Source organism: Scyliorhinus canicula, chromosome 3 (assembly GCF_902713615.1).
Source record: "Scyliorhinus canicula chromosome 3, sScyCan1.1, whole genome shotgun sequence".
In the NCBI taxonomy this organism is placed as follows: Eukaryota; Metazoa; Chordata; class Chondrichthyes; order Carcharhiniformes; family Scyliorhinidae; genus Scyliorhinus; species Scyliorhinus canicula.
This window is the reverse complement of record NC_052148.1, coordinates 192,042,209-192,060,283: the sequence shown is the minus strand read 5'-3', so window position 1 is coordinate 192,060,283 and position 18,075 is coordinate 192,042,209. Positions and strand designations below refer to the sequence as shown.

General features: G+C 47.3%; 1 protein-coding gene across 6 annotated transcripts in view; it reads right to left on the bottom strand.

Annotated features, from left to right (window-relative positions):
• Window positions 1-18,075, bottom strand: part of LOC119963184 (hedgehog interacting protein) — a 286,709-nt gene that overhangs the window by 96,607 nt on the left and 172,027 nt on the right. For all 6 annotated transcript variants that reach the window (XM_038791916.1, XM_038791917.1, XM_038791919.1 and 3 more), the window contains exon 10: window positions 1,766-1,908. In XM_038791916.1, the coding sequence (XP_038647844.1) occupies window positions 1,766-1,908 (143 nt within the window). The remainder of the gene's footprint in view (window positions 1-1,765; window positions 1,909-18,075) is intronic.

The following is an 18,075-nucleotide window of genomic DNA, read 5'->3' as shown; positions in this document are numbered from 1 at the left end:
ATATATCATGCACCTTGCAATACACAGGCTTTCATTTTTTAATCACCCTCTCCACCTGTCTAGGCTATGCTTCATGAAATGAATGCACAAGTTGTCTTGTCCTCAGTGGTGCTCAGTAAGTGATGCAAATTGTATCATTTGACACGTATTTGTTATTTTGTGGGATTTAATGTCTTCTCATACTTTGGTGGATGTTTTCCACGTCATCCCTCATTTTCGACTACTGGTGACAAAAGTAGTAGGGCACGCAGGTAGCGGCACCTGACAATCTTTGTGGCAAATTTTATACTTTATACATTATTATAACTGTGCGGTACTGTTCACTAGCACAGGGCAATGATGGGTTTTCCAATGTTTATCGTAAACGTAACGTAAATCGCTTATTGTCACAAGTAGGCTTCAAATGAAGTTACTGTGAAAAGCCCCTAGTCGCCACATTCCAGCGCCTGTTCGGGGAGGCTGGTACGGGCATGGAACACTCGCTGCTGGCCTACCTTCAAAGCCAGTTATTTAACCCTGTGCTAAACCAGCCCCTTATCGAAGAGCACCTTAAATTATCTTCTTTAGTTGGAGAGAAATCTCCCCCCTCTCGCCCTCCTCTCTCTTCCCCCCTCCCCCCTTGCCCTCCTCCCCTCTCCTCTCTCTCTCTCTCTCTGTCTGCCCCCCCCCCCCCCCCCCCCCCCCCCCCAGATTACAGCAGTTAATCAGGGTGTCTGATCAATTATCAATGGTGGCTTGGGCACTATAGATCTACCTGGCTAAAATATGTGATTACTGTGCCTAGAGAGATAAAACTGTGTTTCAGTCTTTCATTTGATGCCTGTTACCTTTGAGCTAAGTTGACCCCAAAGTGACTTTGCCCATCTTCCTCCCTCCACCCCCACAACAATAGCTTGCATTCATCTAGCTTCTAGCTCCTTTTGCATCGTAAAACATCTCGAAGCGCGTCACAGGAACATTATCAGACAAAATTTGACAGTGAGCAACATCAGCTGATTTTAAGACAGCTAACCAAAAGCTTGGTAAAAAGTGGCAGGTTTTAAGGAGCGTCTTAAAGGAGGAGAGAGCGATGGAGAGCATTAGGGAGGGAATTCTAGAGTGTAGGCTCAAGGCAGCTGAAGGCACGGTGGAGCAAATAAGAACAGGGAGGCTCAAGAGGCCAAAAATGTAGAAGTGCAGAGATCTCAGAGGAGGTTGAGCTCATGGAGGAATTTGGAAACAAGGATGCAAACTTAAAAATTGCGGCATCGCTGGACATAATGTATGTCAATGAGCACAGAAGTAATGAATGAACAGGGAATGGTGCAAGTTTGGATAAGGGCAGCAGAACACAGTCATTCATTAGCTACACGTATTAAGTTATACTCTTTAAGATAATTTCCTTGAAACTGCAACATTAGTTTTCAAACCTAAAGTAAAATTACAGGGGACTCAAGCGTATATTATATAGAGCGTGCCGCAAAATGGGGAGTATATTTACAAAGTTGCAATTTAATGATTGAGTTCATAACATTTCATAAACCATATGAGCCATTATTTATCTGAACCTCTTGCTGCTTCAGGCGCTGGATGATGCAAAACTTGATAAGATACCAGCTTTTTGATGGTGAATTGTAGTGGATTTAATTACTTTTCACGGAATGTGCAACAATTACAAAAAGAAAATTAATTGTCTGATTTATAATCGAGAAATTCTGTTTATCCAATTAAATATGTCTCTGGTAAATATGAACAGATGCTCTAACAGCAACATTGAGTCGATTACCTAATTCATCTTCTCCAAATCCCAAAACCGCTCCTGAAATATGACCACCAAGAGAATTTTTGCAGGTGGCGCTACTGCCAAGGCACAAGGCTCGTTCCTGCCACAATTTGTTCAAAGGGTTTTGTTGAAGGCTCATCAGTTGCCTGAAATTATGCAAAAAATTGATCATTATCCATACACTACTTTGATCTATAGCTCCTCCCAATCATAACTAGGCTTTTGAAATAAATATGCAGGATTTTCTGAAAGATCCTATAACATTTAAGATATTCAAATTAATTTGCCTACTGGCACCAGGGATTTTGAGTGGTGCTAAAACAGTACTGCAGTAAAACAACATCAGTTAGGTATTAAAATTTTAATCATAGCTAGAACATACACTGATTATAATGTTAATATCGACTTTAACTGGAGGAATCCAAATTCCTGTCCAATCTGAAATTCTCATACGAACAATGAAGACATGAACCACAAATAAGAACCCTAATCACCCTATACGTTGGCTGGCACAATGCTAATTCATCTTTGGATTTAATTTTACTTTACATGTCATCTCTTTCAGCTATGACTTCTGTTATAATTCTAAATATCAGTGCAAATACAAGATATCACCGTCTGAAGTTCAAATCATGAAATGCATTGCCACAGTAATTCAAAAATATATTGAAAACTGTATCTTTAATTGCAAGAGTAAACACAATAATTTGGATCAGATGCATTTAATTGTTTCTTACAACTGGTGTACTGCAACACTTAAGGCCATTACAATCTGTTTTGTCTAGCTGCCAATCGCATCAGAACATGGTCGCAATGACGCTGAAGATTGTGAGAACATCATGCCAATTTCAGTTTCACAGGTGTTCTTGCCTACACAATGTTGGTTAAAACCATCAAAAAGCCAGCTCTTGGGTGGTAAGTTTCCCTAACACATCCAGAACAGCTTTTATAGCTCCGAAAAGTTTATATTGGCAACAATATACAGTTATGAGATCAATATCACTTTTATACTGGCACAAGGCTGTATAAACAAAGGCTCCCAGGCCCCTTGAAAAACTTACAACTTAAAGAACACATGCTTGGAAAAGCGAATAGAACTATGAAAGCAAAACGCATAACATTTCCAACCATATAATCCAAAAGACGTACAATGGAACTTTAAGCAAACATTACATCCAATGGACTTAACAAAGAGGAACGTTCTGAATCTGGAAAAGGATAACCCCATTCCCCACAAAATTACCAGCAAGGCTGCAGGTGGTGCCAGAGTTGAATCTATTGAGTAATTTTCATCTTTATCGCTTGGCAGTAATCTGATGGAGCTAATTGCCTATCCATTGTACAAATTGTCCAATATTTATTCCATTGATTTCAAAGAAATAAAAATGTTGCCAGTTTTACAATGAGTGAACAATCCACTACACCAGATTGCTACCCTGACAATATGTAAAAAAATAACCTCCCCTCTCCAATCAGGACTCCTACATCAGACTCCTATTTATTGACTACAGCTCCGCCTTCAACACCATAGTCTCAGCCAAGCTCATATCAAAGCTCCAAAACCTGGGACTTGGCTCCCCACTCTTCAACTGGATCCTCGATTTTCTGACCAACAGACCACAATCAGTAAGTATGAACAACAACACCTCCTCCGCAATAGTCCTCAATACAGGGGCCCCGCAAGGCTGCATACTTAGCCAGCTACTCTACTCCCTGTACACACACACGACTGCATGGCAAAATTTGGTTCCAACTCCATCTACAAGTTTGCTGACGATACGACCATAGTGGGCCGGATCTTGAAAAACGACGAGTCAGAATACAGGAGGGAGAACCTAGTGGGGTGGTGCAGCGACAACAATCTCTCCCTCAATGCCAGCAAAACTAAAGAGCTGGTCATTGACATCAGGAAGCAAAGTACTGTACACACCCATGTCAGCATCAAGGGGCCGAGGTGGAGATGGTTAGCAGTTTCAAATTCCTAGGGGTGCACATCTCCAAAAATCTGTCCTGGTCCACCCACGTCGACGCTACCACCAAGAAAGCATCCTATCTGGCTGCATCACAGCCTGGTATGGCAACTGCTCGGCCCAGGACCACAAGAAACTTCAGAGAGTCGTGAACATCGCCCAGTCCATCACACAAACCTGCCTCCCATCCATTGACTCCATCTACAGCTCCCGCTGCCTGGGGAAAGCGGGCAGCATAATCAAAGACCCCTCCCACCCGGCTTACTCACTCTTCCAACTTCTTCCATCGGGCAGGAGATACAGAAATCTGAGAACACGCACGAACAGACTCAATAACAGTTTCTGCCTCGCTGTTACCAGACTCCTAAATGACCCTCTTATGGACTGACCTCATTAACACTACACCCTGTATGCTTCATCCGATGCTGGTGCTTATGTAGTTACATTATCTATCTTGTGTTGCTCTGTTATGTATTTTCTTTTATTCCCTTTTCTTCTAATGTACTTAATGATCTGTTGAGCTGCTTGCAGAAAAATACTTTTCACTGTACCTCGGTACACGTGACAATAAACAAATCTAATCCAATTCAAGCTCAGGAGAAATAATAAAATCAGTTGGCTTTAGGTGCACAGTTCATCTGAATATTGCCCATTCCTGTCAGTTAACTAGGTTTGAAACGGGGTGGTTTGCGGAAAGACTTTTCTCTGTTTATAACACCTTTACAGACTGGAAAGTTGGTCAGAAGACAGTTGTGTGTATAATAATAATCTATAATCTTTATTAGTGTCACAAGTAGGCTTACATTAACACTGCAATTACGTTACTGTGAAAATTCCCGAATCACCACATTATGCCGCCTGTTCGGGTACACTGAGGGAGAAATTAGAATGCCCAATTCACCCAACAAGCACGTCTTTCGGAACTTGTGGAGGAAACCGGAGCACCCCGGAGGAAACCCATGCAGACATGGGGAGAACATGCAGACTCTGCACAGACAGAGACCAAAGCCAGGAATCGAACCCGGGTTCCTGGCGCTGTGAAACAACAGTGAAAATGTGAAACTTGCAGTACAAAAATCTAATATTAATTGGAACTAAATATGCAGATTTACTCCGAGAATTCTCTGGAATAACTGTGGGGACAAAATTGAACTATATAATGGGAGCGTTCTGCTAAACTTTTGGTTAACGGCCAATTGGCCTTGGACTTCTAGGTGAGGCTGGGAAATACCAAAAAGTTGAAATTGATCTATTAGCCAATACACATAGTCTTCAAACAGAAGCAGACGTACTGATATTACTCAGCAGGTCTGACAGCATCTGTGGAAATGTAAACAAAGTTAACTGACAGGATTTACCCAGTTACAGGGTGATGGGCTGAGAGGTCAGGTTGAGGGGGTGAGGAGCTGGGAAAAAGCAGGAGACACATTGGGAATGTCGCCCCATTGCAGTTCTAGCACTAGCAAAGATTCCCAATGGTGGGACCGGACACGGATCGGCTGTCCGCTAAACAGAGTTTACTTGCCAACGTTAAAAATTTAAAGATTCTATTAAGGGTGCTTTTTCATGAGCCACCAGCATTTTGCCAACAGTGGAGTGGCCCCCATGCCTGCTGGACTCCTCTGATTTTATTTGTTTTTACACCCTTCACTGAAGGCACCTCCATTTTGAAGCATCCTGTTTTTCCCAATCTGCCTCAGCTGTGCTCATCTGTTGTGCCATGGTTCCAATTAGGAGGCTGCCTGCTGCTGGCAAGGGCAGATTCAAGACCTTGGTTTGGCGCTGAACCCATGGTAAAATCCAGCCCAATGTTTCATATTGATGAACCTTCTTCAGAACTGGTTCAGTTGAGAAGAAACATCATCGACCTGAAATGATGGGTTTGATTTTCAAATCAGGATCCAGAAGCCAATTTCTCTAACCTGGGCTGCAAGAGCAAGATGCACTGCAGCAGCTCACCAAGGCCCCCTTGACAGCACCTTCCAAACCCATTACCGTTACCACCTAGAAGGACAAAGGCAGCCGGCACATGGGAACACCACCACCGGCAATTTCTTCTCTAAGCCACACACCATCCTGACTTGAAACTATACCTTCAGTGTTGCTGGGTCAAAATCCTGGAAGTCCATTCCTACCAGCACTGTAGATACACCAGATGGACTGCAACTGTTCAAGATGGCAGCTCACCACCACCTTCTCAAGGGCAATTAGGAACTGACAACAAATGCTGGCCTTGCCAGTGATGCTCACATAGCGAGAAACAGCTAATAAAAGTGTCCTTCATGCAATGTTATTCTGAAATGTAAATGTTTTAATTGGGTTGGAGGCGAACTTGGCACCCAATTAGTGGCGCTATGTGTTACCAGGAGGAGAAGCTGCCTGCAGAGTGTGAGTAGTAAAGGCAGATGGCCCTTCGAAAATAGGTGACAGTTTTAGATAGAGGATCTGGATCGGCGCAGGCTTGGAGGGCCGAAGGGCCTGTTCCTGTCATTTAAGCATCATTTAAGATGTATCTAGACAGATACATGAATGGGTCGGGAGCAGAGGGATACAGCTCCTTAGAAAATAGGCGAAAAAATAGGCCCATGATTGAGCCTGCCGCTGTCTTGCCGAAGAGAGCAGGCATCGCCTCAGAGAACCAGCATCTTCACTGTGAACAAAAGTAGCCAAAACGGTCAAATAAGAGACAATGCACAAGATCTGGTGCAAAAGCCCCAAGGTCCCAATACCGTACGCTGCATTAAAAAAAAATTCACTTCTTTCTTCATTGAACCTGGTAGCTGTGCACTAACATGCATTACACTGTTTTGATTTGCTGCTTTCCAAAGTGAAAATTCAGTTCTTGCCCTTGTCGGCCTGTTAACAAGATCCTTAAGGAGCTTAACAGGTTATTAACTAGAGACATGCAAGTTCCTGATTCCCTCCCACTTGCCCACACTTTGAAACTGGGGTGCATCCTGGAGGCGTTGGGATCCAGAGACTTTTTGAAACTGTACCTGCCCCTGATCGTACCAGCTTTTTCTTTCTCCACAAATGCTGCCAAACCTGCTCAGTATTCGCGGCATTTTGTGTCTTTATTTCAGATTTCCAAAAGTTGCTTTGCATTGGTATTACATCAAAAACTTATTACCTCAAGGGTAGTTTCCGAGATGAAGTACAGTTTCTCATGCTTCCACAGTCCTGCTGTAACCTAAATGTGTCAATGATTTGTAGATTGCTTGTAATACAACAAATTTAATGAAGCAATGTATCATGACTAAAGGTAAAAATATTACACACCTAACATATACTGAAAAATAGAAGCCTTTTTAAATTAATCCCCTCATTATTGGTGGGAAGAAGTTAGGTGTTGGATAAAGACTTAAACATAAGCATTTCCTCACAATGCTGTACATGCCCAATCACCTTTTTTATGGTGGGAGATATCATGGCATCTGCAGGCCATACAGTGGAGACATGGGATGCTTCATTAATACATTTAAATTAGGCTCTCACAGTGCCACTGAGAGCCCAATTTAAAATTACCTGTTGCTTCCCAGATTTCCCAGGGATTAGAAACCAAACAACGAAAGGTGAGGTGAACTGCCAACCACACAATGTAAGTGCCCTTTATAGCACTTACGTGTGGGCCAGGGGAACAGGTGTGCCCTCTGACCCCTCTTTGGCCTCTTTCCGATTGCAGCTGTTCTCTCCCTGCCACCTCCATTCCTGATGACCTTTTTCTCCCTCAAGATCCAATGCCTCTCCCTTCCTTCAGTCCAGAGCCTCTCTTTCTCCAGTCCTGAGCCTCTCTCTCCCTCTCTCTCCAGTCCTGAGCCTCTTTCTCTCTCTCTCCAGTCCTGAGCATCTCTCTCTCCAGTCCTGAGCCTCTCTCTCTCTCCAGTCCTGAGCCTCTCTCTCTCTCTCCAGTCCTGAGCCTCTCTCTCTCTCTCTCTCCTGTCAGCCACTCTCCAGCCCCAACACCGTTCTTGCTCCCTCCAGTCCTGTGCCTTTCTCCAGTCCCGACTCTCGCTCTCCAGTCCCGAGCCACTCTCTCTCCAATCCCAATGGTTTTCTCGCTCAATCCTTCGCCTCTCCCCAGTCCTGCACCTTTTTCCTCCAGTCCCAATTCTCTCTCTCCCCAGTCCCAAGCCACTCTCTTTCCAGCCCCATTGCTTTCTCTTTCCCTCCAGTCCTGAGTCTCTCTGTCTCTTTCCAGTCCTGCACCTCTCTCTCCAGTACTGCGCTCGACTCTCTCCAGTCCTGCCCCTCTCTCTCGCTCCAGCCTGAACCTCTCACTCGCTCTCTCCAGTCCCAAGCCTTTCCCTCCACAGTCCCGAACCTCGCACTCCTCTCAGTACCTTCCTCTCTCTCCAGTCCTTTTTAAAAAGTTCATTTACAGGATTTGGGCATCGCTGGTTAGGTCAACATTTATTGCCCATCCCTAGTTGTCCTTCAGGTGGTGGTGAGTTGCCTTCTTGAACAACTGCAGTCCTTCAAGTGTAGGTAGACCCATTGTTAGGGAGGGAGTTCCAGGATTTTACCTCAGTGATAGAACAAGGAACATAATGAAGGAACGGCGATATATTTCCAAGTCAGGATGGCGAGTGACTTGGAAGGGAACCTCCAGGTGGTGGGGTTCCCAGGTATCTGCTGCTCTTGTCCTACTAGATGGTAGTGGTCGTGGGTTTGGAAGGTGCTGTCTAAGGAACCTTTGTGAGTTACTGCAGTGCATCTTGTAGTTGCACACATGGCTGCCACTGTGCGTCGGTGGTGGAGGGATTTAATGTTTGTGGACGAAGAAGCAATCAAGCGGGCTGCTTTGTCCTGGATGGTGTTGAGCTTCTCGAATGTTGTTGGAGCTGCACTCATCCAGGCAAGTGGAGAGTATTCCATTACACTCCTGACTTGTGCCTTGCAGATGGTGGGCAGGCTTTGGGGAGTCAGAAGATGAGTTACTCACCATAGGATACCTAGCCTTTGACCTGCCGTGGTAGCCGCAGTATTAATGTGGCGAGTTCAGTTCAGTTTCTGATCAATGGTAGCCCCCAGATGTTAAATGTGGGGGATTCAGCAATGGTAATGCGATTGAATGTCAGGGGGCGATGGTTAGATCCTCTCTTGTAGGAGATGGTCATTGCCTGACATGTGTGTGGCGTGAATGTAACTTGGCACTTGTCAGCCCAAGCCGGGATATTATCCAGGGGCTGGATTCTCCCCTACCCGGCGTGACGGAGGGTGCCGGCGTAGGGGAGTGGCGCCAACCACTCAGGGGTCGCGCCTCCCCAAAGGTGGGGAATTCTCCCCACCTTTGGGGGCCAGCCCCGCGCCGGAGCAGTTTGCACCAGAAGACTGGCGCAAACACCCGGCGGCGTCGGAAGCGGGGCTGGCCGAAAGGCTTTCGGCGGTCGGCGCATGCGCCAGCAGTGACGTCAGCGGCAGCTGGCCGCAGACGTCACTGCCGGCGCATGCGCGATGCGGGGTTCTCCTCCGCGTCCGCCATGGCGGAGGCCGTGGCGGAGCGGAAGGAGAAAGAGTGCCCCCACGGCACTGCCCCGCAGAGTGAGCGGGGGGCCCCGATCGCGGGCCAGGCCTCCGTGGGGGCACCCCCCCGGGTCCGATCGCCCCCCGCCCCCCCAGGACCCCGGGGGCCTGCTCGCTCCGCTGAGCCCGCCGCCACCAAGGTGGTTTAAACCTCGGCGGCGGGAGAAGGCCTCCCAGCGGCGGGACTTCGGCCCATCCGGGTTGGAGATTTGAGGTAAGTTTTTTAAAAAATGAAATCCCGCCGGCGCCAGCTGTTTTCACAGGCTGCCGGCGGGATTTGCACAACGCCGGTTTATGACCGGCGGGAGAATTGAAAAACCTGCGGGAGCGGAAATAACGCCGCTTCCCGCCTATTCTCCGACCCTGCGTGGGGTCGGAGAATTTCGCCCCAGGTCTTGCTGCATTTGGACACGGAGTGCTTCATTTTCTGAGGAGTCGCAAATGGTCATTCACAAACATCCCCACTTCTGACCTTATGATGGAAGGCAGGACATTGATGAAGCAGCTGAAGATGGTTGGGCCTAGGACACTATCCTGAGGAACTCCTGCAGTGATGTCCTGGAGTTGAGATGATTGACCTCCAACCACCACAACCATCTTCCTTTGTGCCATGCATGACTCTAACCAGCAGAGAGTTTCCCCCCTGATTCCCACTGACTCCAGTTTAGAGAGGGCCCCTTGATGTCATACTCGGTCAAATGCTGCCCTGATGTCAAGGGCAGTCACTCACACCTCACCACTGGCATTGAAATGAAATGAAAATCGCTTATTGTCACAAGTAGGCTTCAAATGAAGTTACTGTGAAAAGCCCCTAGTTGCCACATTCCGGCGCCTGTTTGGGAAGGCTGATACGGGAATCGAACCGTGCTGCTGGCCTGCCTTGGTCTGCTTTCAAAGCTAGCGATTTAGCCCTGTGCTAAACAGCCCCTATCACATGGAATGAATTGTATTGGCTGAAGACTGACATCTGTGATGCTGGGTACCTCCGGAGGAGACCAAGGTGGATCATCCACTCGGCACTTCTGGCTGGAGAGTGTTGCGAAGCCTCAGCCTGGCCTTTTGCACATATGTGCTGGCCTCCTCCATCACTGAGGATCGAGATATTGGTGGAGCCTCCTACTTCAGCGATTTGTTTAATAGTCCACCACCATTCACGGCTGGATGTGGCAGGATTGCAGAGCTTAGATTTGATGCTTTGCCTCTCTCTCTCTTTTCCTCCAATCCAGATGTCTCTCTCTGTCACTTCATCTACTTCGAATGTCTCTCTTTCTCTCCCTCCACCCCTGATGCCTTTCTCTCCCTCTAGTTTATATGACCTCTTTCTCTACCCAAATTATTTGGCTTTATCCCCACCACTTGATTGCCTGGTACTGTCCCCAAGGGCCCTCGGTTGTGATCTTTTGCAGCTGTTCTTCCCTCCCAGTCAATGTAACTGGTTGCCGGGCAGGAAACAAAGCAGAAAAATCATATTTAGGTCCTGCTGTTACGTTTATCTGGACTTCTTTATCCCAGGCCTTGCTTTTTATGGCTTCCTCTACACCCTCACTGTCAAGGCCACAATCTTACTAATACTATCCATCTACCACCCCATTAATATCATACAGCAACTAACTATGGGAGAGATCAAATCTGACAATAGATACTGAGATCACCATAGGAGGTGTCGGCACAAATATTGGCATAAATGCGTCTCAGCCAAAGATGGCAATTAGAATTGGCACCTTTAACATGGAGACATTTTCCACATTCTATCTGGCATGAAAGTAGATGTTACAGGCAGAATTTTCCGTTCTGGAGACTTTAAAAAATATATATTTTTATTAAGAAAATGTTTTCAATATAACATCATAAAATCATATTACACAACTCGCACAATTACAATTCTAGACTCAACCACCCCCCTCACACCCGCAAAGAAAAACAACAAAGACAAAACACAAAGTAAATCCCAATCTCCCCCCCCCCCTAACATCTGATGGTGACCAGCGCCCTGCAATAGGAAATGAAAGGTAGCCACCTCGGATAGAACCCTTCGGTCGAACCCCTCCTGATATACTTGACCTTTTCTAAGTGCAAGAACGCTATAAGGTCACTTTTTTATTATTATTATTTTTTTAAAAAATAATTTTTATTCAAATTTTTGCATAATATCAACAACAAAAAGACAGATTTTTTTTTTTTACAAAGAACAGAAAGAACAGTCCCCCCCCGCCCCCCGCGCAGCTATACGGTCACTTAACCACGATAAAGCATTAGGCAGAACTCCACCACTGTCAAGGTGTCCGGGTCGCACTGCAAAATCAGCAGGAGCACTGCCAGGGTGCCAGGGTGCTGCTGCCAGGGTGTCCGTGTGCCAGGATGGAATTTCCAAGGGTCAGTGCCTGACAGGTCCATACCCATGAAAGGATGATGGAGGGGGAATGAAGGGTGGGCGGATCCAGGGCAGGTAAGTAGGTGCCTCTGGAAGGTTTGGGGTGAAGGGCAGGGATCTTGGAATGGTGGGGCTGGAAGAAGGCATGGGTTGCTTGAAGAGAGACCCCATAGCGGTCCAAGCCCCATAAGGGACCCCATAGCGGAGTGGCTTTGCTTTGGGGGGGGGGGGGGGGGGGGGGGGGAGTAATGTCCATGTGTGCGAAGGTGGTGACATTTCCCATGGGTGGGGGGTTTGGTGAACCTTCAAACTCACTTTGAGATCGGGGCACTCTTTCAAAACGGCGCCCCGATGTCGGAGGAGCCGGTCTGGCCAGCGAGTTCAGCTCACCAGTGAGGAAAATCATTCTAAGGGCACGATCGAATGGCCACACTGCACCCGAAAAGTAGCTCACCGCAGCGCAGCGTGGCTGATAGAAGCGGGAAGACACTGCTCCCGGGATCTACCCAGCTCGCAACGTTGTGAGATCTCACAAGACGTTGCGATGTAAAACCCACCCATTGCGGGCGGTGTGGTGATATGCTGTGAATAACATTGTACATAGTTAGCAATGCGACTTCCAACCAGTTGGTGGCAACAGACATCGGTCATGTGACATCTGACTCTTGCGGTTGGTAGTGAGGCATAGAACAGGACAGCCACACAAAGATGTACAAGGAGAGTTCACGAAACTCGGATAGTAGCCTAGTCTGTATAGCTTTCGGGTTGTTATCTTTCCATGTGTTAATCAATAAATCATCATTCCAGTTCAGTCACCAGCAGTTCAGTGTGCATCGCAGAACACAACAGGTGGGATCACGTTTTGGCAAAATCTGCATATTGAAGCGGAACAGCTAGTCTCACTTTAATATGCAGTTCCCCAAGGTATCCGAGGTATTGGATCTATCCCCTTTGCCTTGGAGACCTTGGCCAAGTGCCAATGCCACGGTAAGACGCTGCGCCCTGGCCTCCGGCTCTCACTCAGTACAGATCACGGGGTGCTGCATAGCGGACCTCACGGTCCAGGGTAGGAAGTTTAAAAACTACAAACTATTCGTCCTCCCTAACCTCTGCGCGGCAGCACTCCTGGGGTTAGACTTCCAATGTAACCTCCAGAGCCTCACATTCAAATTCGGCAGCCTTATACCCGCCCCCCCCCCCTCACTGTCTGCAGCCTCGCGACCCTCAACAAGGGGTGAATGTGGTAGTATGACTAGGAGTATTACGGTACCTGAGAGTGTGAGCTGCCATTGGTGCAGAGGGCTCGCTGCCCATTGGCCCAGGTATATTGTTTCTCCGTATTCCTATTGGCTAAGAGGGAGGTAGCTTCGCTTACGAGGTGGGGTATAAGAACCCGTGTCCCCAGCAGCCAGGCCATTTCTGTACGTCTGCTGCCGGGCTCACTTCTTGCTGATTAAAGCCTTTCGTTTCGGACTTCACCTACGTTTCGTGTCCATTGATTGTGCATCAATGGAGCTATGTGCAACCTTGGCTGCGCATTCCTCGCTGAGGTCCCCTATCCCTCCAGGTGTAGTTTATAGCACTGTGTTCCTTTGCCCTGCGAGTGCCGGGAAACACGCAGCTAAATGCGCTCGCAATGTGACTTTGTTCCCATTTAGTTTAACCCGCCCTATGTGTGGGCTCAACCAGTGAGAATCTCCCCAAGGCTGAAAGAGCCGAGGGGAAACTCCCAGCAAAACCCCCCACAAATGACACATAGAGACTTTTCCGTTATATCACGCCCATAATCGTTCAATTGATAATGATGTGCAGGTTAGATGGATTGGCCATGATAAATTGCCCTTAGTGTCCAAAAAGGTGAGGTGGGGTTACTGGGTTACAGGGATAGGGTGGAGGCGTGGGCTTAAGTAGGGTGCTTTTTCCAAGGGCCGGTGCAGACTCGATGGGCCGAATGGCCTCCTTCTGCACTGTAAATTCTAGGATTCTATGATAAGTCACTCGGAGGCATGCAGGGTAAACCATGCCAAATCAAATATTGCTTTGATACAATGATACAATGCATTCTTGGCCTTGTTGAATGCAACACACCTATTGGCCACCTCCGCTCCAACATCTTGACAGATCCTGACAACATGGCCCTGCCACCTGGAGTCCCGATGATCTTTACCCACCACAGAACTCTCCCTTTGCCTTGAAAACTGTGAAAGCGCGCGATGATCGCATACGGTGGCTCACCAGCATGGGGTTTCTGCTCAACGACCTGTGGGCCTGATCCAACTCAGGAGGGGACGCCATTTCCCCCTTCCCCACTATCTTCCAAAACAACTGCAACATAAAATTTGTTGGACTTGGACCCTCCAGCAACCCAACCACACTCAAGTTCTGACTTCTAGAGCGATTTTTCAAATCGTTCACCTTGGCTCTGAATGCCTTGCTGTCCATAAGACATAGCAGCAGAATTAGGCCGCTCGGCCCATCGAGTCTGCTCTGCCATTCAATCATGGCTGATATTTTTCTCATCCCCATTCTCCTGCCTTCTCCCTCCTAATCTTATTAATCAAGAACCTATCTATCTCCATCTTAAACACAGCGATTTGGCCTCCACAGCTTTCTGCGGCAAAGAGTTCCACAGATTCACCATCCTCTGGCTGAAGAAATTCCTCCTCATCTCGGTTTTAAAGGATCGTCCCTTTAGTCAGAGATTGTGCCCTCTGGCTCTAGTTTCTCCAACTAGTGGAAATATCCTCTCCACATCTATTCTATCCAGGCTTTGCAGTATCCTGTCAGTATATTTCAATAAGAACCCCCCTCATCCTTCTAAACTCCAACGAGTACAGACCCAGAGTCCTCAAGCGTTCCTCATATGATAAGCTCTTAATTCCAGGGTTCGTTCTTGTGAAGCTCCTCTGGACCTTTTCCAAGGCCAGCACATCCTTTCTTAGATACAGGGCCCAAAACTGCTCACAATACTCCAAATGGGGTCTGACCAGAGCCTTATACAGCCTCAACGGTACAACCCTGCTCTTGTATTCTAGCACTCTCGGCATGAATGCTAACATTGCATTTGCCTTCCTAACTGCCGTTGACCTTAAGAGAATCTTGAACAAGGACTCCCAAGTCCCTTTGTGCTTCTGATTTCCTAAGCATTTCCCAATTTCAAAAATTGTCTATGCCTCAATTCCTCCTTCCAAAGTGCATAACCTCACTTTTCCACATTGTATTTCATCTGCCACTTCTTTGCTCACTCTCCTAGCCTGCCCAAGTCCTTCTGCCACTGGCACCCGCACTATCTCCACTTCCAGTGAGGTGATCTGGTCACTTTGAAAGAGCCACCTCCACCTCTTTTTAGCTCTGTGCACTGCACCTTTACCCTGCTGTTAACTCATTGGCTCCTATTTCTCGGCACCATATTTAACAGCACCAATGCATTCGCTCTCTGCAGCTCATGACCTATTGTGGCAAGCATTGGAGTGGCGCTGAGAAGAGACAAGCACTGAGCCACGAAGTTCAGTGACAAGGCACTGGCGGCACTCCTCCAGGCAGTCAAGGGATGACAGGAGAAAGTTCACCCCCTGTGATGGGAGGTAAAGGTCCACCAATCTCATTACCAAGGCTTGGGAGGAGGTTGTCAGGGCGGTCAGTACATGTGTTCCCCAGAAGGAAACGCTATCCAGTGCAGGAAGAGAATGAATGATCTCATCCGCTACATCAGGGTAAGTCAACCTTCTCCTCAATCACAACTCACACCCTCAAAAGGCCATCGAGCATTCTCAGGCTTACAGTCCACAGGGATCTCACACATTTCCAGCACAAGGGACATCATCACTGATTCTCTGATACACACTTTTACATCTTCACCTCTTGTCACATCCTACACAAGTCATGTCTTTAGCTCATGTATAGCAAAGACAGCAGGGAGACAAGCTTATCATCTGCTTTAGCACCTGTCCTGCTCATAGAACTGGTCGGAAAGGACCTTCCTGTGCTGAAGGTCGGTGTCTCCCAACAAACCAGTGAGGCCTCATCTACTAGTCTTCACCCACCCACTGAAGCTGAATGCTCTTTAATGTAGGTGAATTTTCAGACAATCACTAATTATCTCTTCTCCCTGTTGGAGCACACGAACAACAAAAGGATCAGCCCCAGTCCCCAGAATACCTTGGAGGAGGGTCCTGAAGACCCAATAAATGTAGAGCCATCACTGGTTTCCCTGCATCATCCACTAGTGAAGCTATGCACACCTTGGCACAACCTAGTTTTAGAGCAAGTTCGGGGTCCCATCTTGACAGCACAGCACACAGTCGGGCTGCTTTAGCACAGTGGGCTAAACAGTTGGCTTGTAATGCAGAACAAGACCAGCAGCGTGGGTTCAATTCCCGTACCGGCCTCCCCGAACAGGCACCAGAATGCGGCGACTAGGGGCTTTTCGCAGTAACTTCATTGAAGCCTGCTTGTGACAATAAGCGTTTGGCTCCTGCTGAGTCTAAGTCTGATGACAAGCTTCTGATGCTCAGAGAGATGTTGGAGCTCCAATGATTGGCAGGGGTACAGGAGGCAAGGTTGACAAATGCCATCACCAGATTAGAATGGAGGATGGAGGAGTCCATCCATGTTCTGTCGGATGGTTTGGCAACGACATGCCAGCACATCGAGGTCACCACTGGAAGGCTGGTGAATGCCATGGTGACCTTGGTCCAGGTGAACAGTTTCTGCCTGATAAGTGCGAGGATCGGAGGGCAGCATCGTGGCACAGTGGTTAGCGCTCTGCCTCACGGCACCGATGTCCCAGGTTCGATCCCGGCTCTAGGTCACTGTCCGTGTGGAGTTTGCACATTATCTCCGTGTTTGCGTGGGTTTCAACACCACAACCCAGAGATGTGCAGGGTAGGTGGATTGGCCACACTAAATTGCCCCTTAATTGGAAAAAATTAATTGGGTACTCTAAATTTATTTATTTTTAAAAAATATATGCGAGGATCTGCACACCATCACTATAGCAATGCGTGGGATTCATCAGTGGCTAGGTAAGAGGCCACCTTGATCTGACCCCAGGGGCTCTTTCTCCTCAATGTTTCAGTGAGGGTCACTTGGGCACCTACAGGGATTACCCTGGGGTAATCCACCAGGAGTTTCCTAGATGTCTACCTGTGTCAAGTCCCCTCTACCTGTGACCCCCAGCAACCCAATTGCCCAGGCAATTGCCCCTGCCCCAAAGCAGACTGGGGTTCTCCAGCCCTCAGCACTCCAGAAGACATGATCCGTCGTCAGACACTCACGTAAGAGGCAGCGATTGATGATTGTCCTCCTTGAGGCACCTTACAATATTCTAGGCATACTGCAATGAATGAACGGTGGTTTTCAGTGCTGCTCCCACCTATTGAAGGCTGTCATGGGCAATGAAATTTTGGTGCAATGCTTGAAAAGACAGCATCATGTTTAATTTCTTCACAGTGCACGCTGGTGGGGTTCTTATACCATAACAGAATGGTCACATTTTCCAGAGGTTGCCTGGCATTTCAGGGATCAGGTTATCATCACACAAGATTGGACTACTGAGAATTGGACTCTGAGATTGATGTCCTTCATTGAGATGCTGAGGAAATCAAAGAACGTGTTAATGTTGAGTCTGCAAGGAGGGTAGTTAAAGATGCTTGTATGAACTATTTGTCATTGCCGTCTTGGAACCTTGTGGCTACAAGGATCACCTAGGCATATCTTTCATGTCTGGCCCATGCTAAGACCTCTTCCTCTGGGGCCTCAATAACCTTGCATTCATGTGCTCATCCCGCTCAATGTCCTCCTCATTGGAGGAGATGTACAGCTCCTCCATCCAGCAACTCATCTCCTCTACGGAGTGTGTAAGGGCCCTTTCTGTTGATTCCCTTATTTCCCATTTCTTTTACTTTGTGGTCATCATTTTGATCGATGGATGTTTAATGGACATGTACCTTTAAGCCTAGCAGAGGAAGTGAGGCACTCAAAAGTTACAAAATAGTACACTGTACTATTGGAGATTTAGCTTTTGAAGAGCAGAACTAGACTTTCTGGGACCCGAGAGATCAGGGGGAATTCGGTTCTATTGGTTGGCTGGTGGTCAATGAATTGGCCAAAGGTCATATTCTGCCCGGTGACAGGTGATGATTGGGTCCTATCAGTATAGGATGATTTTCAGAGAATCCAGGAAGAGACAGTTGGATCCTGGACACTGAGAAGAGAAGCTATGAGCTGCTGCCTGTCTCGCTCTCTCCTTTTCTGAACCTGCAGAGACAATCTTGAGATCTTGAGACCTGGATGAATCTACAGTGAAAAGTATTACAGATTGAAAGCAAAAACCTCCAGCTGAAGGCCTACACTGAAGAAAGGTGTACTGGAAATCATTCATCTGAAACAGAGACTTTTATCCTTTCTATTTTCCTTCACATCCTTCTTTCTCCTCTGTGATTGTCTGC